Consider the following 26,803-nt stretch of genomic DNA (forward strand, 5'->3'; position numbering starts at 1 on the left):
GGGGTAATGGCTTCAAACTTAAACAGGGGAGATTTAGGTTAGATATAAGGAAGAAATTCTTTACTGAGAGTGGTGAGACACTAGAACAGGTTGCCCAAGGAAGCTGTGACTGCCCCGTCTCTGGAATTGTTCAAAGCCAGGCTGAATGGGACTTGAGCAACATGGTCTAGTGTGAGGTGTTGCTGCCCATGGCAGGGGGGTTGGAACTAGATGATCTTAAGGTCCCTTCCAAACCAAATAATTTTATGGTTCTACATGTATCTTCTGTGAGGCTTGTGATGCCTGATTTGTTCAGGTATCATTGGTGACTTTTTGATAAAAGCATTGTGCTATGGCTCATAGTGATCACTTAACCAAGCCATGTGTAAGGTCCTACACCTGGGTCGGGGCGATCCCAGGCACTGCTACAGGTTGGGCAGAGAAAAGATCCAGAGCAGCCCTGTGGAGAAGGACTTGGGGGTGTTGGTTGACGAGAAGCTTAACATGAGCCAGCAGTGTGTGCTTGCAGCCCAGAAAGCCAACCGTATCCTGGGCTGCATCAAAAGAAGCGTGACCAGCAGGTCGAAGGAGGTGATCCTGCCCCTCTACTCTGCTCTTGTGAGACCTCACTTGGAGTACTGTGTACAGTTCTGGTGTCCTCAACATAAAAAGGACGTGGAGCTGTTGGAGCGAGTCCAGAGGAGGGCCACGAGGATGATAAGGGGGCTGGAGCACCTCCCGTATGAAGACAGGCTGAGAGAGTTGGGGCTGTTCAGCCTGGAGAAGAGAAGGCTGCGTGGTGACCTCATAGCAGCCTTCCAGTGTCTGAAGGGGGTCTGTAAGGATGCTGGGGAGGGACTCTCCCTTAGGGACCGTAATGATAGGACAAGGGGTAATGGCTTCAAACTTAAACAGGGGAAGTTTAAGTTAGATATAAGGAGGAATTTCTTTACAGTGAGGGTGGTGAAGCACTGGAATGGGTTGCCCAGGGAGGTCGTGGATGCTCCATCCCTGGTGGTGTTCAAGGCCAGGTTGGACAGAGCCTTGGGCCACATGGTTTAGTGCGAGGTGTCCCTGGCCGTGGCAGGGGGGTTGGAACTAGGTGATCTTAAGGTCCTTTCCAACCCTTACTATTCTATGATTCTATGAAAACCCCCCGAATATTTTCTTCCCTGTTTCCGTAGCAGGGCTTTTTAGTCCTCATAATTTAATTGTCTGTCTAGTCTTTAACGCCATCAGCTTTTTCTCCTTTCCTTTTTTTTTTTTTTTTTTTGAAGTGCCAGCTTGATGTCCTCCCAATATCTTCAGAATAACTAAACTGAGGTTGTCACTGTCTTCTACAATCACCTTTTAGAAATTTGCAAAAGAAAAATGTTTCCATATATCACAACTGCTATTTTAGTTGAGGGCATCACCTTGGTAAAAGTACAAAGTTGAGATTTTTAGCATGTGATTAACAAGTGCTTTAGATCAAAGTTAATATAATTCCTGCCTTGTAGGTAATTCAAACTTCTTTTAAATTGGCAAATTTAGTCACTTTGTTTACCAGCAATATCTAAATTTATTGAGTCAGGATGATATTTTTTTTTTTTTTTTCCCTCTTTCCTCTTTAATTCTTTCCCCTTTAGCCTGAAAAGGGCCAAGTGGTCTTATTCTTTTGCATGTAAGGTAATTACAGTGACCTCACTTCAGAAGTGTTGCAAGTTAGACTGCAGAGTCTGTGGATAGACAAGTTACTTAAGTGACTTCAATCCTATTTATCTTTTATAACATGTAATTTCAATGCTTACAGAAATTCTCTACAAGCTATTTGTTTAGCATCATACTTTTCTTAGCACAAAGGACTTGTTTGACCAAGACTATGTTGGTCTTGATTAACTCTGAAATAAAACTAAAACTCTCTTAACAGAGAGAGCTTCCATGGCTTGTGTTTATACTGTCAACATCACCATGTCAATTTCCTTCCAGCCTCATCCTGTCCAGGAATGACATGCGAGGAAATAATGTTGGCTAGTTTGTCATTAGTGCATATACTTTCTTATCAAAGGCCCATATTACCGAGGTATATTGCTTACAAATAACTATTATCTTACTCTTACTTCCTTTGGCCCTTCAACAGGAAGAACCTAAACGAAGGCAACTTGTAAAAGCAGATGTTGCAAAGAGGAGGAAAATGGGTCATATTTTGAATTGAGGCAATAGCTGTTGCTCTAGCTGCACTGCAGTTGTATACAAACACTGATTTTTGTGTGGGTTAGATTTTTTTGGGTTGGTTTGTTATTCCTGTACACAGAAAATGGGAGACTCGTTGGGAGTCTTCCATTGAGTATAAAATGGCAGAAGTAAAATTTACAGGTGCACATTAGCTGGGCAAAGGCTGGTTTCATAAGTGATGGTTTCTGTGTGACATGGAAAATAGGTTAGTTTCAGGCAGTGGAGAATAATCTGACTAACTTTTAATGTTTACGGATGTGCAGTGTCACTTAAATGGTTAAAAAACGTTCCTCCCTCCAGTATTGCTGGATCTTTTGTTAGCCCTCCAACTGACCTTGTGCTACCTCCTCAGGATGAAGCGAGCATATTTGTCCTGCTTTTTGTCGGATTGGTTAATCACAATCTTTTTCTTTATTTTTATAGAGCAAATTCGATTAAAGAATATAAGAAATGTATATGGAAGGTGCTTGTGGTATCGTTTGCGACTGTTAAAACCACAACAAAACATAATTCCTACAGTAAAGTAAGTACATTTCATTTGCATGACTTCCCATTAAAGCAATTCCTACATTTTTATTTTTATAAAAATACTTCCCCCCCATCAAAGCTGCTGTAATTATTTATATAATAATGGCATTTGTGTCACAGAAGAGACATTTGCAGTCTGCTCTATTTCAGTAATTAAGAGTTCGTTGTTATTATCTAGTAGGGCTTGAAATCAAGATGGATGCTGTTTGTCCTTTGTAAAGTACCTGCTTAACGAAACCAGTGAGCCTCAGCGCTAATAAATAAGAAGATGTATTTCTTCATTTCTTTGTTCCAAAAAATAATCCTACTTCACTGAAGTTGGTGGTGCTAGTGACGTCTCTTGATTGATAAATATTTAACATGCAAACATATATTCAAATATACAGGAGTAGTAATTTGTATGTTTGAAGTTGATGGTTTTATATCCTTCAGTTCCTTGTTTATTACTCCCACCATCAGAATGTTTTGCTGTCTGTTATACATCTATTTCAGCCCTTTTTTTTTTTTTAATTGACTTTGTCTAGGATCAGGTTAAAGTCATCCTTTAAGAGTAGGAAATACTATTGTATACCTGCTGAGGACAATTAAAGAATGGAAAGAGTCTTTGTTGATAGTGGCTTGCCTTTGTTAGAGGAAAAAAAGGGAGAAAAGAATTAAAATCAGAGCAGCTGTCTTATCTGTGTCAGATGTCGTGTTATAACTGAAATACTCATGTGCTTTAATGTTTCTTGCTATTTTAATATTGTTTATTGAAGACTCGTATCAAATGGCTTCCTATGTTGTTTGTAGAATTATGCTAGTTCTAGTGGACTTGTGCATGTAAATTTGTTTTGTTTTTTTTTCTTACAAACAGGAAAATAGTCCTCCTTGCTGGCTGGGCATTATTTTTGTTTCTTGCATACAAAGTTTCCAAAACAGATCGAGAGTATCAAGAATACAACCCTTATGAGGTTTTACATTTGGATCCTGTAAGTAACAGCATCCTTCACTAGTCTGTACTACTGTAACGGTATGTTCTGTGCCTAGATGTCAAATTTAAGGCTTGTGGTTTTTTGTAAATGAAATAAGTTACCTTTGGTGAATGTATCTAGTGTTTTTGTTCTATATTGGCATCCGAAAGTTGTTGCTGCATATTGTCAAGTCAGTCGTTAGATATTCTTTGACTATATCTGTACTAATTTATAACTTTTTTGTATTGAACCCCTTCAAAAATCTAATGACTTTCTTAATATAGTGAGGTGGGGGTTTAAAATCTATTTTGAATCTTTACTCTGATGTTGTGGTACAGGAAAGCAAAAAAAGTCATGCTGCTTTGTATACCCTGTGAAAATTGTCTCAACAGACATTTCTAGAGATGCTGCTGAATAAACTTTATAAACAAGAATGTGGATTCATTTGATTTACAGTTGTACAGCAGGATTTCTCTTATAAATGAAAGGTTTCACTTGTTTTGATGTAGTAAAGGTTACCTCAAATCTCAGCTGTATGCAAACAACTAATTCTACATAGTAACACCAGCCAAGTGGTTTATTAAACTGTGGGGGTGGGGGAAAAATAGTATTTATCTAGAAAACAGATGCACTGCTTTGTTTATATTGAAGGTCTGATTCAAAAGGGGTATAAGAAGTTATGTATCTCAATGAGAGGAGTAGACCCTCTGGTCATTTCTTATACTCTTATTTAGTCTTGTGAGACTCTTCGTCTTAAGCTCAATATCTTGAGCAAATGCTCTGTTAATTATTTCCTGACATAAAGGTCCTCTTTTGAATAACAGTAGAGTCATCTTTTCAGCTCTGAAGTCTGAGGTATGTTTTACTCGCCAGTCTAAGGAAGTACACTGTGGATACTGCTCAGCACAGTAATATGGAATAACTTTGAATGTACCTGTTTTGATTAAACTTCATGTTATATTGTTAGTGTGGGAGAGTTTAATATGTATATGAATATTAACAAATACATCTCTTGCCATTAGTAATGGGGCTCGTCAGCGTAAGGATAGTATCACTGGTACTGATATTTTATGTTAAGAAAGCCATTATAGGTAGACTTTAGCCTCTTTCTAGCTGGACAGGTAGAACAAGATCTGTGGGTCATGTGCAGAGGCAAGTTATTTAAATTCAGCTTCTGCTCAGTTCCTTTGTGAATGACTGACTGCTGACTTGCGTTCTCTCACTGATGCACAGGAACAAGATACATTTTTATTATTGAATGGTGTCTGTTGGAACTGTGCAGTTTAAACAGTCATGTATCTGGGGTCACTTTGGTTAAACAAGTCAGGCTAGGGATTAGGTCATCAGAGGATTTTCTTTTGTCGTCTTTGGCAAATTTCTACAAGTAACAACCCTGAGGGGAAAAAAGTATGTAAGTTAATGTTTGTTAATGAAAACTTGTACGCATGCTCAAGACACATGCAACTTACCCAGGTAAAGAAACCAATACTGGAATGATCCAATAACTGATGGAGGGATGGAACATATTGTCATAAGGACAAGCCGAATTAAAGCCAGAGATGTTACATGAGGGGTGAAGAGATGGGTGTGAAGATAGATCAGTTGAAGTCGGGCTTAAAATAGTCCAAAATTCCAGAGCGTGTTTGTTTTGTGTACTTCTGTGGTATCAGACAATGTGTGTTGAATCCCCTTGAAAAACTCGTTGTTCAGACTACATGGAAAGTGAGCAACTTTCTGCTGTTAACATTCGAGTGAAGGCTTTAGAGTCATTGCCAGCCCTGCTGATGTTGGAGTGATTCAGATGTTGAAGTGTTCTTAGATAATGAAACTTTTTTTGCTGTTAAACTCAAACTAACAAAAAAAAAAAGAAGTTGTGGATAAAAGCACTTGGAAGTTTTGGTACACAGGAATTCATTTGCTTCTTTGCATTCACACTGTGGCCAAGATTGTTTTTTTGTTTTGTTTTTTTTTTTCCTTATGTTAGCTTATCAGCTTATAACGAGGGTTTTTTTCTCCCTAGGAGAACCACAACATGGACAAAGTCCAGATTAATGTACAGGCATCTTATTTTATGTATAATATCAGCACTTTGTTTTGAACATAGAATAGCTGTCTTTTGAGCACATCACTTAAATTCACTAATACACAGGACACTGAGATACTGTTACTGGGTTACTGAATAAGTATCCTTACTGCCATTTCACATAGCATAAAGATCCAAGGCATAAAGATGAAGCTCAAAACTGTTTATAATACTGGATTCTTTAAGTAAGACAATCAGGGTCTTAAAATTCCTTTTTTTTTTTTTTTTTTCCCTGTAAGTAGTTAATATAGGGAAGCTCCGTGGTGCAAGCAGAGTGCTGATTGACACCAACTGTCCTAGGCTACTAAGCATTTCTGTAAGTCAGGCCCAACCACTTTAGCCTAACTTTCGGGAATGAGGAGTAAGCGACTAATGATAGGAAGTTTATCATCAGCTTGTCAGGGATCACATGCACCCTCTGTTGCAGAGAGAGAAGAAAATTAGGGTAAAGTAACAGCAAATGAAGCCTCAGGGTAGTTCAATTTCTGGTTTAAATTTATTGAAACAGTACTATCATCTTTAACTTCTTGTGTGTTTATTATAGAATTACAGAATAGTTAGGGTTGGAAGGGACCTTAAGATCATCTAGTTCCAACCTCCCTGCCATGGGCAGGGACACCTCGCACTAAGCCATGTCACCCAGTTAAGGTCAGTGTGCTAGGCTTCTACCACAAAATGTTAAAAGTCCTATAATAATGGTTCTGTGAAACTTAACAGGTAGCTTAGTAGAAAAGCTTTATCTGCACTTTCTATAAAATTTTGTGGATTTTCTTGAGTATTGAAGTTCACAGACCAACCTGAAAGTTAATGTGCAGGGGTTGTGTTTGGGATTTAAGTATGCTGTAGTAGAATAAAAATCAATCTCTTTCTCAGGTATAGGTAATATATTCCCTTTGTTCGAGAAGCTTGAAATAAGTTATGGATAGGATGCTTCTAGTCAAAGGCATTCTTAAGTGGAAGGGCAATCCGCTGTTCCTGATGACTGATGGATTTATTTCTACCTGCAAGCTGCAAGTGAACCATCATACTTGATCTATGAACTCTTGCTTAAATGGAAGAATATTGCAAGTGAGAATCTTGTATTCATGAATATGTTTAGGAAAAGATTTGTCAAACAGATAAGGCCTTACATTTTTTTTTTTTCCTGCCTATGGACCAATGAACAAAGTAATCCAGAAAAAACCAATACCCAGTCATCTTTTTGGTAGACTGTGACTTTGATTTAAAAATACAGCGGTTATTAAAATGTTGTTAGAAAAATAGTATAACGTTGTTTCCATGAAATACATATGGAGTTTCATTATCATATGTTAGAACTGAATTCTTTAGTTCAGTGAATGGTTCAGAGAAATATTACATGATGTGCTTTACAGATACAGAGCAATGGATTTGATTTAAGGTATTTATTAATAAATAACTCAAAACTTTCCTTTTTAAGGGAGCAAGTATATCAGAAATTAAGAAACAGTACCGTGCACTGTCGCTAAAATACCATCCAGATAAAGGAGGAGATGAAGTCATGTTCATGAGGATTGCTAAGGCCTATGCAGCGTAAGTTTCTTTTTCTTCTATTAAGGAAAAAAAAGGGGAACTTGATGTTACCAGTGGGGAAACCTTTAAGGTAATAGCAGGGATGGCCTAAGCAGCCAGGAAAAATGTGTTTGGATATGTGATGAAAGTCAAAACATGTCTTGGTTCAGTGCATGTTTGCTCTATACAAATTAGGAAAGATAATTGTTTAGCAACTGTGAGAATGCTGTAAGGTGTTATGTCTTTGTATTAAACTTCCGTGTCAACTAGGAAAAATGTTTCCTGTATGATACATACTAAGCCTTAAAGATGACAAAGAACAAAATGGGTTGCAGAAATTCTGAAGCGCTGCTTAGAAAGTAAATACAGTGTTCATTTCACCTGGCAATAAAGCCAAAGAGTAAGGAACAGTATTTTAACTCTGTTCTCATCTAACAACAAAGATGTTTCATTCTGGTTCTGACTCAGTTTTCCCTCAGCTCCCCTGTGTCCCTTTGCATTTGCGCTTGCCTTGTAGTCCTGATTATTCATTCGGTGACTGTTTCATATTACCTGTATGGATCTTTTAAGATCTTTTAAGCTGTATCCTTGAATCCTCTTTTCCTCCAGAGTATTTTTTTGGCCCTACCTCTGCTTATAGCTTGCTTTTTTGTTTATCCGAGAGGTGATGTCTAATATTAGTATTTGGTATAAAGGAGATCCCTTTCTATTGAAGTTTTCCATAATCAAGATGTGGGTTTGGGATTTATAATGCTGTTCATTCATGGAATGTTAATACAGCATTGTACTATTTTGCATTCTAAATGATCATGTCAGAATCCCGTAGTATCTGAACAGGGTGGTGGGGTTTTTTTGTGGGGTTGTGTTTGTTTGTTTGGGTGGTGGGGTTTTTTTTTGGGGTGGTTTTTTTTTTTTTTTGTGTGTGGTTTTTTGTTTTTTTAAGATATTCTATATGTGGGTTTAATATCAACTTTGCTTATCTGAAGACAGTTGATGTTACATGCAATTTCTGATTTAGCAGAGTGATACATTTGTATTGTGTTTTCAGTATATTTTTAAGTTAGACTTAGTAAAACACAGGAATTTCAATACACAGTTCAATCACAATACCGATGTGATTCCCATTACCTGTCTCTCTAATACACTCACTGTCACAATGCTGAGTGTCCCCAGATGCTGGGAAGGCACTTGTGGGTTGAAGCCAGCTTGAGCCTGTTGTGCTGAGTCAGGTATGCGCTCCCCCATGCTGGTCTCACAAACTTGAGGAGACATTCATGCTCTTTTTTTAATGCACTCAAGAAGTGTTTATACTACCAGTTAATCTGTAGGTGTATATCTCAAACAAAGGCCACCCACCAGTCCCCTTTGTGTTGAAACAGTTGGCTTCTTTGCAGCAGCTGTGGTGAGTCACTGTGGTCAGTCTGAGCTTCATGGCATGTTGCCCATGCCCTCTGAGCCTTCTTCCACTGTAGAGGTTTATTAGGTTAGTCATGTCATCAGAGAAACTAGCAAGCTGGTGATTTTCTGCTTTTAAGTCAGTTGTCTATGTGTTTGACCTTAGTGACTGTTTGAGAGTCCTGTTTGGGATGAGGTGAGGAGAACCAACACCATGCTCACTTGAGCAGTTTTGAAATCATACCTTCCGCCTAAACACATCTGCATCACTATGAAAGTCACTTCAATAGGATATTGAAGTATTGCCTTCTGAACTCCTGACACATCTCAGTTCTTTGTTTTGCAAGTTAGCACTCAAATGCTTAGTGATACAGTATGATACTTCAAATGCAAGGGCTCTGGCAGGGGTCTATTTTGAAGTAAATGACAATGAAGTTCCTTAGCCATGCTGTCTTGAAAGAAAATAAAAGCTCTCCATTCAATGAGTCTGCTTGTTAACAAATGTGAGACTTAAAAATGATGAGGAAATGTCTGACTCATTCACTGGATTTCTTCTGTGAAACCACATCTTCTGTAAAGGGATTGCCTGATCTTCTCTTTCCTAGAGCAGTATTCTTCCAGCAACAGGGATTCTGTTTGAGGTGGTATATTATTGCCAAGAAACTACCATTAGAGAACAGGCATAGAAACTAAGATTTAGGAGGTGGTGTCTTATTTTTTTCTCTTCTTCAATATGAAACTAGGGAAAAAAAACCCCCCACCCCCCAAAAAAAGCCATCAAAGGCTGAAAGCCTAGAACAAGAGAATTAAAAGCCCATATGGACAACTGCTCTATCAGCTCATCTTGCATATTCACCTTCCTTCCAAAAAAAGATAATGTTTTCAACCTTTGTTGTCTTTAAAAATTTGCTGTGCTGTAATCTGGCACTGGAAAGTGCTCTTTGCTAATGGATATGCAGTCCCTCTCATGAAAGGGAGATATGATCGTTCCATCCCCTGTATGAGGGGGCACCTGTGTCAGATTTCTTTTGTTGTCAGAGTGCTTAAAAGAATTTGCCTGCATATCATGGGGGAATGCAGCAGTATCATTTCATATAGATTTTCATAAAAACAATAGGAGAAGCTGTTTAGCTTGCCAAACCATTTCTGAAGGATAGTGTAAATGGCACATTTTAAAGTTTTTGTATGTTAATGATTTAGAGAAATGTCTTCTCTATTAACTCATATCTTTTCTTGAAACTAGTTTAACTGATGAAGAATCACGAAAAAATTGGGAAGAATTTGGTAATCCAGATGGACCACAAGGTAACAATTATGAATGACAAAAGTCCTGTAATTTCTGTGCATTGAGCTGTGTAATATCATTTGAGAAGCACTCAGGTCTTATTATATATGGAATAACTTTTTCCTATGATTGAAGCAATGCATTGCATCAATTCTTTGCTTGTGAAACTAGCTCTGGGGTGATGGTGAGATGGAGAAGTAGGTAAGAGTTTGTTTTCACATTTCTCAAACTTATCAGGGAAAAAGAGAAGAGTATTTTTTAAGGAGCCTCAGCAAGTGTTTAGAGAAACATGCCAATGTTAAAAGGAGGTGTTAGTGTTTATGATCAGATACTGTAAAAGTATGTTGAAAAATTAACAACTAGTCATAATGCAGTAAACACACTTCGAAAGGACATATGTGAGGATATGTATGTATTTAAATAAATACTGTATACGCATCTGCCTTCCATTTGCTGGAACCAGTACTGTTTTAGAGTAGCTCTATGCCACCTTCATCTGGAGGAGTCTTACTAATTATCCTTATGCTGATAGATTGTTCCTGGGCAGGTAGCTACATGAAAATAATCCTGATGATGGTGTAATAAAGTTTTACAGTAGATGATCCAAACTACAACAATTTAATACTGAAAGCTAATAGGTCACTCCTCCACCCCCCAATCTCCTATTTGCAGTTGTGTGAGTCACTTGTGAAGCATCTTTGTTACCGTTGTTTAAGTGGACTGGTTATGAGAAAAAAAATTCTATGTTTCTAGCTGCTTCTGATACTCATTGCAAGCAAAAAAGTAAACCTGCCACCTGTTAGGACAGGCCTCTATAGATCTCTGCTTGATGCCCTGCAGTTTGCAGGACTAAGTTACACTACATATCTACGTGGAATGAGCTAAGGCCAGCTTGGAAGTAACAAATGGAATTTGAAACTTAATTGCGAAGTTACAGGATGACATGTGGGAGCTGTGTGCTGGAAATTTATTCTGAATTATATCCATCCAACAGGGGAAATGAATTTTTAACAGGGACCCCTCTCCCAGCCCCTGAGTCAATGTTTCAGAGAAACAATCTTCTCTCTCCTTCAAAAAACCAACTGTGCCAACTAAATCATAGTCTGACAAAGGCATTTTTGGTGGACTAAGGTGGTGGCTCAGTTTGGTTAACCAGTGTGTTTTATAACATAGCAGATTTTTCAGTTCTTAGCTTCTCTTGGTTTCCTAGCCAGGCAAGTAGGAGGACTCTGTTCGTCTTGCTGCAAAATACAAATAAGATCTTGCTTCTGAAATGCTGTCACAACATCAGCAAAATGGTACTGTAAATTTTAGTCTGGTATATGCACGAATAGCTTTCCTGGGACCTTTTCTGATGCTAAACTGTTTTTTTGCATCCACAAGTTACTAACTTAGTGTTGCCGGGGCATAGGATTTCAAGTTAGGCAACACGTCAGTGTCCCTGAATGGACCTGAAGCTGTGACTTCAAAAAAAAAAAAACCTCAGCCAAAATCTGAGCATTTAAAGGCATGAAGATTTTCCTTTTTTTTTTTTTTTTTTTTTTTTTTTTTTTTTCCCCACCTACATGATTGGTTCAGAGATCACTTTCACAAACTGAAGGGACCAAAAGGTGAAATGAAATGATTCTTTGGTAGGGCAGCAGTTCATACTGTGAGTGTAGAGCTGCCTGCTCTTCTGAAACCCAGACTACAGTGGAATTGGAATTCTCTACTTTGCTTCTAGGTCTCTCATCATTGCTTCATCTGAAGGGTGAGAAGAAGCCTGAAATTCTCTCACATCCTCTGTTCTGTAACCTTGTTCCACACTGAAGTGTGAGGAACTTTCTAATTTAGTGAAATTCATCTTCACTTATACACCTATAGTGTAAAAATCTGTATCCAAGCTACATGCTTGAGTTTTTCAGTTCGCATAGTCAAAGAATGGAGACAGTCCCTTATAGAGGTATATTCTGGGATGAGGTGAAGCACATGTGGTGTTAGACACGTCTAACCAAGCTAGCTGAGGTTCATCCCACCCTGTGTGCCCAGCAGAAGGGAAAAGCAAGCAGTATTCCTGTCTATTCAACTGAAGCAGCATGGAGGTTAGAGGCAGGCAAACAAAATTTTCTTGTCTTTGGCATGACTTGCCTCTTTACTAAAAGTAAAATACTGAATGTCTAAAATCATTTGAATAGTGTTTAAAAGCATGGGGGTGGACCTGGAGAGTAAAAAGATATGCTTTTAATATCTTAGGGCAGTTTTAGTACACTGTTTTTCGCCTTGGTATTTGCTAGTGCTTCAGCTCAGCAAGCATGGACGGGGGCAAGGAGACTCTCAGACCAGAAGAGAGAGCTTTCTACTGAACTGCTTCTGTTCCTGCAGCAGTTTGAAGCTACAATCTAATGGTCAAAAATACTGTGGGAAGCTGGAATTGATACCACCAGTAAAAGACACATTACATTTTTAGTAGATTCTTCTAAAAATCCATAATCATTAACAGATAGGGAAGTCTCTCCAGACTCCTCTCCAGAGCAGGGCATTACCTGTAACTTAGTGTGGTAAATTCACTGGCTGTTATTCTCTTGAACTCCAAAGCTTGAGGTGTGGTCAAGTTGGTCAGATGTTTGAGTCTCAACAAATAATAGTTTCCAACTTAATTACACAGAAGTCACATTAGGCTTGTGCAGAACAACTGTTTGTCTGAATTGACGGCTGTCTCAATCTGTTGGAGGCAGTATCAGAAAAGTATCTAAGTACATAGGGAATCCTACTCTGTCCTTATTTAAGGCAATACTCCTCATTGACACCTGATACTGAAAAAAGCATGATTTTTATTTGGTGGGGTTTTTTTTTGTGGGGTTGTTTTTTTTTTGGTTTTTTGTTTTTTGTTTTTTTTTTTTTTTTTTTTCTTCAAAGCAGGCTCTGGGTTTAGGTTTTGTCTCCTTTTCTTTTTTCTTCTTATTTTCCTGGAACTTTTAGTTTTGGAATAAATAATGTTTGCAAAGTTCAATGTATTACCACTAAAGTGTCTGAGGACGAGCTACTTTATGCTATTTGGTATTCAGATCTGTGCACTGTAGATGTTACTGTTAAAGAATCATGTCTTCTGTTTTTTGCAGCCTAACTCCTTTTGAATTGAAAAGTATTCCTTTCTTTTTCTTGCCAATCGCACAGAAATTTGAACTGGCAGAGGGTTTTGGTTTTGCAATTTACAGTTTAGAACACTTTCCTAAACTTACAAACTAATAAAACTTTGCTCATGGAATTCAATTGGGTCAAACAGTTTTCTTGCATTTAATGTATTTACTGAGCGGTGTGTATTGAAACTGCTGAAAACTGTGCAAGGCAAAACTCGTCAGTCTTTCCATCTGTGATTTTTCTTTTTTTTTTTTTTTTTTTTTTTTAAATATATTGATCTGGCCTAACTATTTCACTTCAATATGTTAAGCTAAAATCTCTGATATTTCAGATGCTGCATTTAAGTCTTGTTGTTTTTATTGTATACTGGAGTGTATTTATTTTGTTAAATTTGTTAAATTTTGCTCATTTAAGTGATAAATATGAGGATTATTTTTATGGACTGGTGGTTTTGTTGGGTATTTTGTTTGTTAGACTTAATGTGACTTTAAAACAATTCCTTAATATTGTATAGTGAATTTATTTTCTTTAATCCTACAGCTACAAGCTTTGGCATAGCTTTGCCAGCTTGGATTGTGGATCAGAAAAATTCAATTCTGGTGAGTCAGCTTACTTAGCTCAAGATTTTAAGGTGAACTTGCAGCTGTTCACCTTAAAATGTTTGTGCTTAATACTGTGTATTTTAGTCAAAATACGTTGTTAATAATACTTTGGTCCAAATGCATATCTTTGAAGCAAATTTCAAGAGTCAGAAGTGTTAGAGTAGCTTAAAACAGAACTGTTTGCTGAATTTCTGTAGTTCCATTTGGTTTGCTAGTGATGCTGTAATCATAGTGTCTAAATATCCTTCCTCTTGCATTTGTTGCTGCAAGGTATTTGCTTTACCCGCTTGATTTCTTTTAATGCTGTAGTCATCGCTCCACTGTGTCACATTTTAGCTGCCAGCTCTTTAATTACTAAAGAAACCACCTGAGAAAATGCATGGATGATTTATAAGATTGCTTACACTACACTGATACTCCTTACTTAAACTCTACCCAACTGATTGAGTTACTTGTAAGTTGTCCTTCAGAAGTAATGATAGGTGTTATGCAATAAGCTTATGTTAATTTGTAGTAGGTTTGTGGTAATACTACTTGACTGTATTCTAGAATAAAGGTTAAACAAGAGTGGTATTAAGTAACTGAAGTATCTAATGCAGTATGTTTCATAATTCTTTTATAGGTTTTGCTTGTATATGGATTAGCATTTATGGTTATTCTTCCGGTTGTTGTGGTAAGCATTATCTAATTAATATTCTACCCTCTGTAACCAAGCTGTAAACAAAGCTGTCTCAGAGAGTTGCTCAGGCTTGCCTTCTGTAGAGAGAGCAAGGAGGTTTTTTTTCTTATAAATGTGGGTGTTTTATTATGGAAAAAGTGTAGTTACTGTAAAGTTTAAAAAAAAAATAAAAATTTAGTGCCATGATAGAGAGACAGCCATAAGAGAAAATATTAGATATAGCAAGTGTTAGACTGAGTTATGTAATTTGTCTTGTACCTTCTGTCATTCATCACATGAAAATTAATGTGATGTGATGAACTTGAATGTGTTCAGTGATGTAACTGTACAGCCAAGACTGAGATGTCTGTAGCTGGTGGTACTAGAATGATTATTGCATGTGGAACAGGTTGTTGATTTGGTTTCTCCTGGCTGCCTTTGTTTTCATAACTTCAATTTTTATTGATCTTCTGCACACCATGAGATGTGTGCTCTTGAGACTTCTTTGTGTGAGGTGAGTGGTATTTCAGGACTCGGGTTTGCCCTACAGTATTCCTTTTGAACAGTGTCCCTTATCCAGTGTTGTGTATTTGGGGTATGGCATGAAGAAATACTCAGAAAATTGACACCCAGAAACCTTCATCTTGGGAAGATGATTTTAATTTGAGAAAGTTTCCTGGAGTCTTGGCAACTGCTTGCATCTCTCTGTGCAGAGGCTCAGCCAGGCATTATCCCTTCTCTTTGAGAGTCTTTCTGCATAATTGAAGATTTAGGGTGGAAAATTAGATGTGGCGATTTCAACAAGTTGTTGAATAAGTCGTCTAAAATCCAGGGTACAATGTCTACATATTTTTTCTGCCTTTCCTTTTAGGTTAAAGTTGGTGTTTGTTGAAGCTTTTTTGTGTACTTTTAGGGATTTATACCAGGTTTATCGTAGCTCAAGTGAAAGTAAACATCCTTTCTGTTGTTAGGAAGAAATGTCCTGAGCAGAAAAAAAAATAAAATCTGCCGCCTCTTGCCCCTATATGAGATGTAGACTTCTGCATTCAGACTTGTCACTGTAAATTTCTTTTATAGTCAGCGAAGAGGAATAGTCATTTTTATGGAGCAAGTTATTTTATCATTTCATTCTAAAGTAGACATTCAAGATGATTCATGCTTTTAATGGGGCTGTTTCTCTTTTATGAATCAATAAAGAAGCCAAAGTTAACTACAGTGTAGTCATCCTATATCTTAGATAAGCATCTAAAATAAAGTAAGGTTAGTTCCACCCTTTGAATCCAGATCAGCAAAAAAGGAAAATACTGATACGTAGTTCTTTGTAGACCTCCACTGATCTAAGTAATGTTCTGTACATGAGATGAGAGAGACAAGCTCTGTCTGCAAAAGTAGTTGGGGCAGCCTCTTTCATTGTGGATTGGACTGGCTATAGTTACGTTTTTCTTCCAGTACCTATACTTAGAAAAAAAATGGATAGATATGGGATTATAATCTAAATTTTTCTGCAAAAACCTAAAAAAAGTTATGTATTGTTTTGTGTCATGGTTCATCTATTCATGGAAGAATCAAACCTAATTTATTAAAAAAAGTTTGTGGGGACCCAGTACTAGAGCACTTCTCAAATAGTCAATTGGCAGAGTTCTTGCTGTAGTAGGGGAATTTACACTATTTCCTATTAAATTAATAGCAGTAAGCATTGCTTACTACTTTACTGCTTGTTACTTTTTGCTTGTGATAAACTTTACAATAGTTTGAGATGTGTCTTGGATTTTTTTCCTCATGTTAGTGGGCTTTACTTACAAGGAGGAGTTTAGTGAACCCACTACAGTTTATAACCCAGTACACCATTTTTCTTAATACATATTATAGAGTACAGTCACTGAGTACCATGATTTGAAGCCACTGGTGTAATGCTAATGAGGGAATTATTGGAGTGTTTCCGAAGATTTGAAAAACTTTGTTAGGCGTATGGCTTAATTCTGAAAATTTGCAACGAGGGCAGTGGGCCACCTCCACATTCCCCTTCTGAAAAGCATTTTCTGATTAGATGACTCTTCCTCCCCGCCCCCAGTTTTCTTAGAATTAAAGAAATCTCTTACTTTGTTCTTGATTTGGCCTTGGTGTGCCTAAACTGAATTTGATTTGAATACCGTGTTGCACAGTAAGGAGTTATCACCTATATAGAAAGTGGTAAATCTAGTGCATTTACTGTTTAGTGGATTCACTAAAACACCACCAAAAATAAACAAAGCAGTGTATATGTGTGCATGTGTATGCATCTGCTGGGGGGAATTCTCTGGCCTAGAGATCATCTAAAAACTTTGAGAGTCAGATTCTGTCGGGTGAATGTATTGGTGTACTTTTAAAATCTGTGTCAGCAAGTATTTTTTTGCTTCTTTCCTGAAATTCAGTTGATCTTAACATAGGTGTAAAATCAGTTGGGCTGAGTTACCTGGTTGTGAACAGACAAGAGGCGATGCAGCATAGCTGTTTCAGCTTCATCATAGCTGATGTCAGTTTGTTCTTATTAAATATTTCAGGGTTCCTGGTGGTACCGATCAATACGATATAGCGGAGATCAGATTCTCATTCGGACAACTCAAATATATACGTATTTTGTCTATAAAACACGGAACATGGACATGAAACGTAAGTAACAGGCATCTTGAAATGTTGGTGTGTTCATCTGGAAACATCAATCTGCTGAGGTTAAAATGTCTGCTTTATAAGCCTTTGTTAGGTTAAAATAATGTTTCTGGTTCTTTTAGAGTGTGTTTTTTTAAAACTTCATTTTGTTGCAGGTAAAGAGTACTCTGTAAGAAGACCGATGTATTTGGGAGAGGGAGTTACATAGATCTATATTTATGCCTGTCTGTATACATTTAAAAAAAAAAAAAAAAAAAGATACTGTATGCTGACCTGCCTGTAGTCCTGACTTACTACATGGCCACTAGGAGCACAGCCTCTCTATGTGCATTTTCTTCTGTTAGTGTAATTAATAGGCTTTGTGAATCTTCTAGAGGCTGTCATAAACTTTTTGTTTCACCAAAGAATGAAATAGTGTTTCTGTTTCTCTATTCTTCTTATGTTATAGTGAAATTTCCTATTTAAAAATTTCACTGCCTATCAGTTTCATGTTACTTTGTTACTCGTTTATGGCTTTTGATAAACTTTTCTTGTCTGCTTACTTTTAAAGGAATAAAGACCCCCTTTTCTGGGTAAATCTGTAGATGCATTATGTTGGTGCAGAATTGGATTTTCAGTTTGGGGGCTGGCATGGGCCTGAAGAATTACGATGGTACTAGTTAGTTCTAGATTGGATTTTACTAGATTGCATGTTTAGAGCAATTGAAAAGCAGAATGAAAAAGCCCCCAAACCCTCTAAAAAGGGTTCATAAATATATTCTTTTACGCCTTTGAATTGCACTGCTCAGCTTCAGATTTGCTGGAATATTGCAGGGACTTTACTTGCAATATTCATACATACTTTCCCTACTGAACAGAAATGCTTTGCGGGTAGTCTAAGAAGTCTAGGAGATGAAAGCACATAAATACGTTAGCTTTCTAAGCACAACACGCATGAATTTGTGTGTGGGATTAATGCAGACTCTTGTAATATTTTTATGCTCTTTTACATCTCCAAACAGCTAGATGAGAAAGGAGGAGTGGGAGAGTAGGTGAGACACCTTTAGAAGTTTAGGGAGATCATGGCAAACCTGGTCTCTTCTTTCTCCAGACTTCTCAACAGCAGATTATTTTGTGTTGAACCTTGCTCAAAACCATAGCTTTGAGGCTCACCTAGTCTCTTCTACAGATTGGTTAAAAACGTTAACCCTAAGTTTGAGTGGCTTTATTTAAGGACTTAACACTTTCAGGGAGTCCTGGGGTCAGGGGCAGGTCAGCTGTTTTCTGCTGAGGTCTGTTGTGCAATCTGAATGAAATATGAGGCACAGCTGAGGTGGCTTAGACAAACCACGGAGTGATTATGTAGGGCTTTTCCTTGGCTGTGAATTCCACAGTGGTGAGGTACCAGTGCCAAAACTCAAGGCTTTAAGCCTAGGCAACTGTAGTCAAACCGGTTTAGGGAAATGGTGAAACAAATCTGCATGGCTTGCCTTGTTTTAAATATTGTTTTAAGCTTTGGGATGAACGAGTTTCTTAAACTTCCTTTCCTGAAGATCCACAGTTTTTTATCTTAAATAATAGGAAAGTATTTATAGTTGTCTGTAACTCTTTCATATGCTCTGCTCAGGAAGTAAATAGATACGTGAGAATGGCAATGAAAATTGATACTTGGGGAACTTGACTAGTTGTTAGTAGTTGGAATTCACTGAGCACTGCAAGTTGGCAAAAAATAACTTCGACTTGCTCAGAAGAGAACTTGCTCAAAGGTTAAGAAGCAAGCCCAAGTAACTATTGCAGAAAAAGTTATTTTAACTGAAGAACATGGTGGGGTGAGCTTCCTCTTACTGTCTATGGCTGAAGGATCTGATATGTTCATGAGCAGAAAGCTCATAATGGGGCTAAAGCATCCCATTGTGTAGGTCTTTCATCTTAATTACACACCGGAATGCTTTAAGGTAGTATGGATTTTCCTAATCAAATCAGGAAAAGAGCAGTCCATTTTCCTGGGATTTGTTTTTGGGGGTATGTATTGAACTGCTTTTCTAATAGTTAAAATTTTTTTGGGGTGAATTTTCAATGCTGACTGAACAGAAAATGGGAGTTGAAATTTTACCCTTCCAGCCTCCCCCTCCAGTACATGCACTGTGGTGCCACCTCAGGCACATGAATTGCTGAGAGGAATGGTTCTGTGTGCATGCAGAAGTAGTCAAACTGCTGTGTAGTGATGTCTGCCAGTCCTAAAGAAGCCTAACTATGTTTTTGTGAAGACATTTAGAGTCAAATGCTGGACTTGATGCCATGTAAAATGGAGCCTTGAGTGATCTCTTTTGTCTTGTGCTAGGCATTGGTTCTTGCCTCCTTTGCCCTGTGGCAGTAGTAACTGATCAACTAAATATCCATGGATCTTCATGGTTGTTGGGGGAAGAGTGGGAATAAGTTTTATAGTTGAGGATTCTGAAGAAATCACTCAGTGTCATAGGATGTTGCTGACATTTTCTCAGTATGCCTTCAATTCTCTTTGCAGGGCTTATCATGGTTTTAGCAGGGGCATCTGAATTCGATCCTCAGTACAATAAAGATGCAACGAGTAGACCAGCAGACAACATTCAGATACCACAGGTTAGTTACATCAAGAGATGTTTTATAAATAACTGACCTCTTCAAGGAAAGAGGGGGTTGGCACTTCTAGGTGACTAGCTGACAGAATTCAAGTCCTCAAGGCATTAATTTTGTTGAGGTGCAACAAAACAGGTTCTCCCTTCAGAAATAAGAATTAGAAGCTAGACTTTATTTAATTCTTTTAAAAAGGAAAGAACATTAATTGGTGATAATTAGCTTAAATGGAATCAGTTTAATATACGGACTCCTGGGTTGGGTTTTTGAGGAGGGGTAAAGTAAGTAGGGAATTAGAGTGTCAGTCCTTACAAATTCTGAGTATTGGTATAAAGAGGTGATGTCCATTTGATAAAGTTCTTTAAATCATTAACACAGATATGGTTAAATATGTTAACACTGAAGTAAAATTATCTGATGTCTGAATTAATAATGTCTTTAAATATTATAAAGATTCCTCCATGAATGTCTGTTCCCCTCTGGTTGCCTTTTATTTTCATTTCCACACATTCTTCCCAACAGAGATGACATAATGCATAAATGTGGCAACTAATTATAGCTAGCAGAGTTTTAGGAAGTTGTATTTATCAGAAACTAACACTTTGGTTTTACAAAGTCTAAAGCACAGTATACAAAATGATCCAATGAAAATGTTTCAGGTTTGCTAGATGAGGGATGGTGGTCTCAAAGATTTAACCTTTGCATGCACGCAATTAAATTTTCAAGTTGAAAATGTACTTTCATGTTCTAAACATAAAGAAAATAGGCTGAGATACTTAATTGTCTTTGTCTTTATATGAATTCTTTATCATCTTGTGGACTTCTAGAGAAGGAGCTGGAATTGTGGTTAGGTGAGGTTTTTCAGCAGTGAGAGCACATGACTAGAAAAGATCACCTTGATTATCAGTTCTTCTCCTGTGGTGTTGCAATCATTGTTGTGCAACGTGTTGTGCACAGCCGTTTACATTTAATAATTCTTTATTTAAAAGGTGGTTAAGCCTCCTGTAACCATATCCTACTGAGAAGCTGTTCCAGAACTTGCCGTTATAGTTGTTAAGAATCTTGTTTGTGACCAATTTATAGCCATGATATTTATCATGATTGTTCTTGAGTCTAAATGTTTCTTGCTGTGTATATCCTTAATGAATTTATAGACAGAAGCAATAGCCCATTTGTTCTCTTTTTGTCTTTATTTTGCTAAACTAGGAAAGCTGCTGTCTTCTAATTGCTTCCTTCCCAAGAGGCTCACTTCCCTCATCCTGCTATATGCTGAACAGGGTGTTGTTCCTAGTTGATATAGTTCTAAATTTTACATTATTTTTTATTTTATCTGCTCAGAACTGTCCACAGTATTCCATGTTAATCTCAGCAGTGCCATAGTTGGTGGCATTAATATTCCTGTATTTTTTGCAGGAAATAACTTCAAGCATACTGTTTTCCACAACTGTTTCCTATGGTGGTTTAATACAACTAGTGTGGGATCGCCAAGTTTTCTGGGTTTCTCTTGCTTGCATACCTCTGTTTTCCAGCTAAAAAGCTTCCATCTTCACGCTGCAGTTCTTGTTAGTATGCAGGTGTACAACGTTGCATTTTATACTATTGGATTTTTGTTCCATTTCTAAAGGTCCAGTAATCAGTGTCATACGTGTTCTTTCTTTTTCTGAGTATATATATGGCAGTGCAAGTCTCTGAAGCATCAATACAGGGGAGTATTGCTAAAAATTTTTGTTAGTGTATCCTGATTTTGGGACCATGATAACTGTTGCCATTTTTATTTTGCTGTTTTATTGTAAACCAAGTATTGATACTTTTTATAAAGTTTTCGTATTGAAGTTTTACTCTTCTTGGTCTGGTGTTATACCAGGATGTGTTTATAAGGAACTTCTTGTTAGAAGATGTTTTTTCTACTGTAGAGAAAGACTGGTCAAAGATCAGTGTAGCCTGGCTGTTGATATTCCAGCTTCCTGTTGTGGCTGGAGATTTTGGAACCTCAGTCTCTTCTCAGGTGACGACTTGACCTAAAAAGTGAAACTTCTGGGCTGTGTATTGATTCTTATAAACTATGAGCTTCTGTTACTCAGCTTTGCAGCCTCTCTCTCAGGGGTCTTCAACAAATTCAGGTGAGAGAGACCTGTTTGAACTGTGCATCTTGGTCTAGTCAGGACCCAGAGATGTCATCCTGAATAAAGAATGCCACACTTGTTTTCAAGTTGGTGCTGCTTATAAGTAAGTTAAAATACTTGATCTTCAGCCTACCAGGATGTTCAGGGTTATAACCCTCCTTCCTGTGATACCTGAGACTATTGCTGAGGAAGTTGGCAGGGTCTTAGATGGGTGAAAAGTCTTAAGGTGATGTTATTGCTAGTGCATATTGAATTTAATATAGATACATTAGAAATATGGCTGAATCTAGTAAACCTTGGCAATAAAATCAGATTTTTAAAATATTTGTCTATCATAGAATCATAGACTAGTAAGGGTTGGAAAGGACCTTAAGGTCATCTAGTTCCAACCCCCCTGCCATGGGCAGGACACCTCACACTAAACCATGTGGCCCAAGGCTCTGTCCAACCTGGCCTTGAACACCACCAGGGATGGAGCATCCACAACCTCCCTGGGCAACCCATTCCAGGGCCTCACCACCCTCACTGTAAAGAACTTCCTCCTTATATCTAATCTAAACTTCCCCTGTTTTAAGTTTGAACCCATTACTCCTTGTCCTGTCATTACAGTCCCTAAGGAAGAGTCCCTCCCCAGCATCCTTATAGACCCCCTTCAGATACTGGAAGGCTGCTGAGGTCTCCACGCGGCCTTCTCTTCTCCAGGCTGAACAGCCGCAACTCTCTCAGCCTGTCTTCATATGGGAGGTGCTCCAGCCCCTTTATCATCCTCGTGGCCCTCCTCTGGACTCGCTCCAATTGATACAAATTTACTCAATGCTATTCAAGGCAATTTTCTTATGTGCAATTCTTTACTTCTCCCCTACTACGACATTGAAATAAGGCATTTAAGGACACTTTTTGACTTTTTGTAGTTGGGCTATGAATAAAAATGGCTAATGTTCAGCTCTACAGAACTTTCCAGGGAAGAGTTGCTTAAGTCTTACTTTTGTGAATATAATTTTTTTTTCCCTTGTAAACTGTTGTCCTCCTGTATTTCTTTCTCTTTAGCACCAAAATAATGTTTTATATTTATTTTAGCTGATCAGAGAAATCGGTGGCATAAATTTAAAGAAGAATGAGCCTCCACTCACCTGCCCTTACAGCCTGAAAGCCAGAGTTCTGCTTTTGACTCATCTTGCCAGGATGAAAGTTCCTGAGGTCCTTGAAGAAGGTAATGGCTTCTCCCATAATTGGATATTGTTGGAAACAGGGCAATACATTGCATTCTTGTCCATTAAAGAGTTGCATGGATCTCTGCTCAGTAATCTCTACGCAGTGTATCTAGTTTTTCAACTTTAGTGACTCTTTAAACACTTACTTAATATTTACTTATTCTGTTGACAGCCCTGTAGTACTGGTATCTCACTTTTTAGTGCTTTTTGGCTGCAAATATGACTTTGATAAATTTTTATTCTCTTTGTAATAGAACAAAAAGTTAAACATGTGAAGTATTTTTGTTTTTCAGAGTAAAGAAGTCAAAGATAACCACAGTACTGCTCTCTAACATTTCCATGCATGGTTATTTTTTGAGTTTTTTAGCCCAGTGTTTGAAGCAAAGATGGCAATATTAGAACTTTAAATACTAGTTACCTATGAGCTTCAGTTGGTGTTTTGCAATTTTTCATACTTGTAAATATGCGAATTGAAATGTTTCTAAATGCAGTTCTTAAGTTTCAACCATGAAACCCATGGTTTTAGGTTGACCAGCAAACTTGAAATGTTCTATATTTTAATGCAAATTAAAAAACAAAAAAACAAAAAAACAAAAAACAAAAAACAGTGAAAATGTTTTGGTTAAAAGTTTCCAATTTCTTTCAAAAGAAAAATCAGTTTTAAATAGTCACTAAAAATCTCTCTTTTCCTTGCTATGTAGTTACTGTCTTTACTTACGACTTCACAGATCTGTATTCAAAAGTAGTTAGTACCTTACAAATAATATTTTTCCAAACCTGGTGTTTCACTTGATTAAAAATTCCTTTTTTTTTTTAACTTGTGATTACTTGAAGAATTGATGCTATTTTACTAAAACCGGTAAATTTTCTATGCCTTCCTGTTGTTTTTTTAGATGGGTATAATAAGTACTTTTTCATTTAGTGCGGAAGCTGCTTGTCTGGTATACAAAATTTGTGCTCCCTCCTAGCACTTACTCTTTTCTATTTTGTTAGGGAATGTTAAATGAATGTATCAATTAGAATAAAGCGGTATTTTCAATAATACAAGAATGAATAGAAATGAAGACTGCACCATTAAATGTCCAGTTCATGTAAACTGTCTCCTTTTTTCCCAATAGAAGTTCAGCATAATTGCAGCAGTTATGTCTTGCAGATCAGCAGTTTATCCTGAAAAAGAGTCCTGCACTACTTCAAGAAATGATTAATGTGATCTGCCAACTAATAATAATGGCTCGAAGCCGTGAAGGTAAGAAAAGAAACTATAATTAAAACTAGTAAATATGATTCTTCATTGCAGTACTTCATAAAATTTTTGCTTCTTGTAGAAAACTGAACCTGTGATATTTAGAAATGCCTGAATGCACTTTTGTTCTCTTTACTGTAATGAGCTCCCTATTTAGAGGGTTGAAATGCTGCTGCCGCTGCCAAGCTCGACTCTGAAATCTTGAGTATGTGTTCAGCTTGTCATTTTTGCAATTAAAAGTTTCTCCTTAAATGCAGTTGAAAACCTTTTCTGAAAGATCTGGTCTATTTTCGGTAGCAAAGCACTTAGTATAAACCTTGTATTCATCCGTCTGTTCATTTCCGCTTTTACAGTTCTTCCTCTCCCGAGTGTCAGTTGGTTTTGGATCATTTCTTTGTCATAACTTCTTTGTACGTTGCTCATACTTCTCTGTTTCAAGATCCTGTGCTGCGTAGCCTGCTATGTAGTTTTTTTCTGAGCTTGTAGAGGCAGGTGCTTTACTGTAAGTGCAATAAAAATGACAATTTAATTGAAATATAATATTTAAGCTTTTTTACGTTTACTGTAAAGAGGCAATTATGCTGAAGATGGCTGCTTGCAGTGTAAAGAAACAAAGACTTGGATCTCACTCCTTTATTGCAACAAGCATAGGCAAGGCATTTTTCTATGCCAAACTGGTGACCATTTTATTTGGTTTTATTATTAAAGTATTTATCAAGACTTTATTTGATAAAGTATTATCAGTATTTGCTAAAATATTATTTATTATTTGCTTTTATTATTAAAGTATTATCAATACTTTATTTAAGTATTATCAAATAATACTTTATTGGCTAATCTTTTACTAGACTGCTATAACAAGCACTGATAACTGCCCAACAAGGATGGCTTTGAGGAAGTTCTTTCCCAGCACTGTTGCAAGTGGTGCTGGAAATTGTGTTCCATGATCAAATAATGTATGTTAGAGGGTACATGAGTATGTCCTGTTTTAGAAAGAAGTATTGATGAATTTTCAACCCTGTCTTTACTAGTCTGTGAGACTGCTGGGGAGAAATCTCAAAACTGGGAAGTAAACAGCCACATTTCTCATTGTAGAAGTAGTCTTCACCTAACTCTAGATGGTGTTTATTTATTTGGATTTGTTATTTGCAAGCAACAAATTTTAATTTGCTTTCATAAAAACAAATTTGATGCTATTTCTGTTTTTACTTATTGCTAAGCTTTTTCCAGCCTGGTGGAAATGTGGCAATTGTGAGCTACCTTTAGATAAAATGTCTTGTGCTCTCTTGCCTGGTTTCTGCATAGTCAGTGAGACTGTTTACATTGCTGAAAATACAGCTCTGTGGCATCTTTTCTTTGCATCCACTGTTTTGTGATTATTAGCTGGTAGTTCATAATCATCAGGTCTAAATTATCTTGATGTCTTCTTTGAGATTGTCCTTAAGTATCGTAAGTAAATAGCCACTCTGCTAAGCAAGGTGTTTATTGCCAAAAACGTGGAATGTCTTCTAGTAGCTGGCTACGGAAAGGTTAGACATCAGTTCAGCTGTCCAGTCAAAGTGCACTTCTCATGCAGGTTGGAAGCTGCAATGTAATGTAGAGCTTGTGGTTTGACCCAGGTATATACCATTTCTTCACAAACAACTGTTATTTGCATTTAAATTTGTGATTGACTACTTTCATGTCATATGTTTTGGATGAGTTTATGACCTCAGGTCATCTTGTCTTTTGCACTTTGACAAGCAGAAGCCATCAGACTGTGCAGTAATGGCATTCATTTTATGCCGGGGGCATTTGGGTGTTAAAAGCTGTACTGTCCCCAGATTTGCTCTAGGAGAATATAAAGTCCTGTGTAATTTTTCAGGAATCCAAAGCACCGTTCTCCAACTGTGTTAAACATTTTTCTACTGTTGTATGGGTGATGGGTCAATGCTTTAAGAAAAAGAATAATTTCTACTCTAAGTGCTTTGTGGTCTCAAAGCTCTAGGTGAATTTCCTGAAAAAGGCAGTTTGTCAGAGAATATTTAGGATTCTTTTATTAACTTGGTTTGCAGTGTGGTGGCTTTTTTCTTCTTCTTTTTTTCCTTTTTTTTTTTTTCTTAGTTTTATTATTATTATTATTATTTAAAACATCCTGTGACTTTCCTTAGCAGCAGCCAAAAAAAATTATGCGGAAGTTGGAAGATAGGTAAGATGGAAAGTAAATCGTGCTGTTTGGTTGGGAGATTAGTCTTTACATTACCTTTGTTACATCTTTGTTACTTACCAGTATGTCTAGCCAGATAGTTCCATTCCTGTGTTTTCTCTTTGCATTGTGTATAATCTTCACAGTATTTGATAATAAACTGGGTTTAAAAAAAAAAAAAAAAAAAAAAGGAAGTCCTGCCATGTAAATTGATTTGATAGCTGATTATATTTGTAGCTTGGTGTAATTAATGAAGAAACAGGCCATTTGAAGGGAGAGGGGCAGGTGGAGCAGAGGTGGTAGAGTGATCTTCCATGTGTGTTTAACATGCCCTAGTAGCTGCTTATAAATTTGCAGCAAGGTAGTGGTATAAGAGGAGAAAATGTACTAAAGACACCAAATTGGGTTGTGTGGGGTTTTTTTGGGGGTTTTTTTTGAGTTTTTTGTGTCCCGTCCCATCCC

The 26,803-nt window shown here is 37.3% G+C and overlaps 1 protein-coding gene across 3 annotated transcripts in view; it reads left to right on the forward strand.

The window, feature by feature from the left end:
- Nucleotides 1-26,803, forward strand: part of SEC63 (SEC63 homolog, protein translocation regulator) — a 60,702-nt gene that overhangs the window by 16,029 nt on the left and 17,870 nt on the right. For all 3 annotated transcript variants that reach the window (XM_030489241.1, XM_030489243.1, XM_030489242.1), the window contains exons 2-11: nt 2,617-2,716; nt 3,575-3,689; nt 7,193-7,305; nt 9,923-9,984; nt 13,622-13,680; nt 14,306-14,356; nt 16,882-16,990; nt 19,491-19,585; nt 22,780-22,912; nt 24,067-24,159. In XM_030489241.1, coding sequence (XP_030345101.1) covers nt 2,617-2,716; nt 3,575-3,689; nt 7,193-7,305; nt 9,923-9,984; nt 13,622-13,680; nt 14,306-14,356; nt 16,882-16,990; nt 19,491-19,585; nt 22,780-22,912; nt 24,067-24,159 — 930 coding nt within the window. The remainder of the gene's footprint in view (nt 1-2,616; nt 2,717-3,574; nt 3,690-7,192; nt 7,306-9,922; nt 9,985-13,621; nt 13,681-14,305; nt 14,357-16,881; nt 16,991-19,490; nt 19,586-22,779; nt 22,913-24,066; nt 24,160-26,803) is intronic.

The sequence above is a fragment of the Strigops habroptila genome, chromosome 6 (genome assembly GCF_004027225.2).
Source record: "Strigops habroptila isolate Jane chromosome 6, bStrHab1.2.pri, whole genome shotgun sequence".
In the NCBI taxonomy this organism is placed as follows: domain Eukaryota; kingdom Metazoa; phylum Chordata; class Aves; order Psittaciformes; family Psittacidae; genus Strigops; species Strigops habroptila.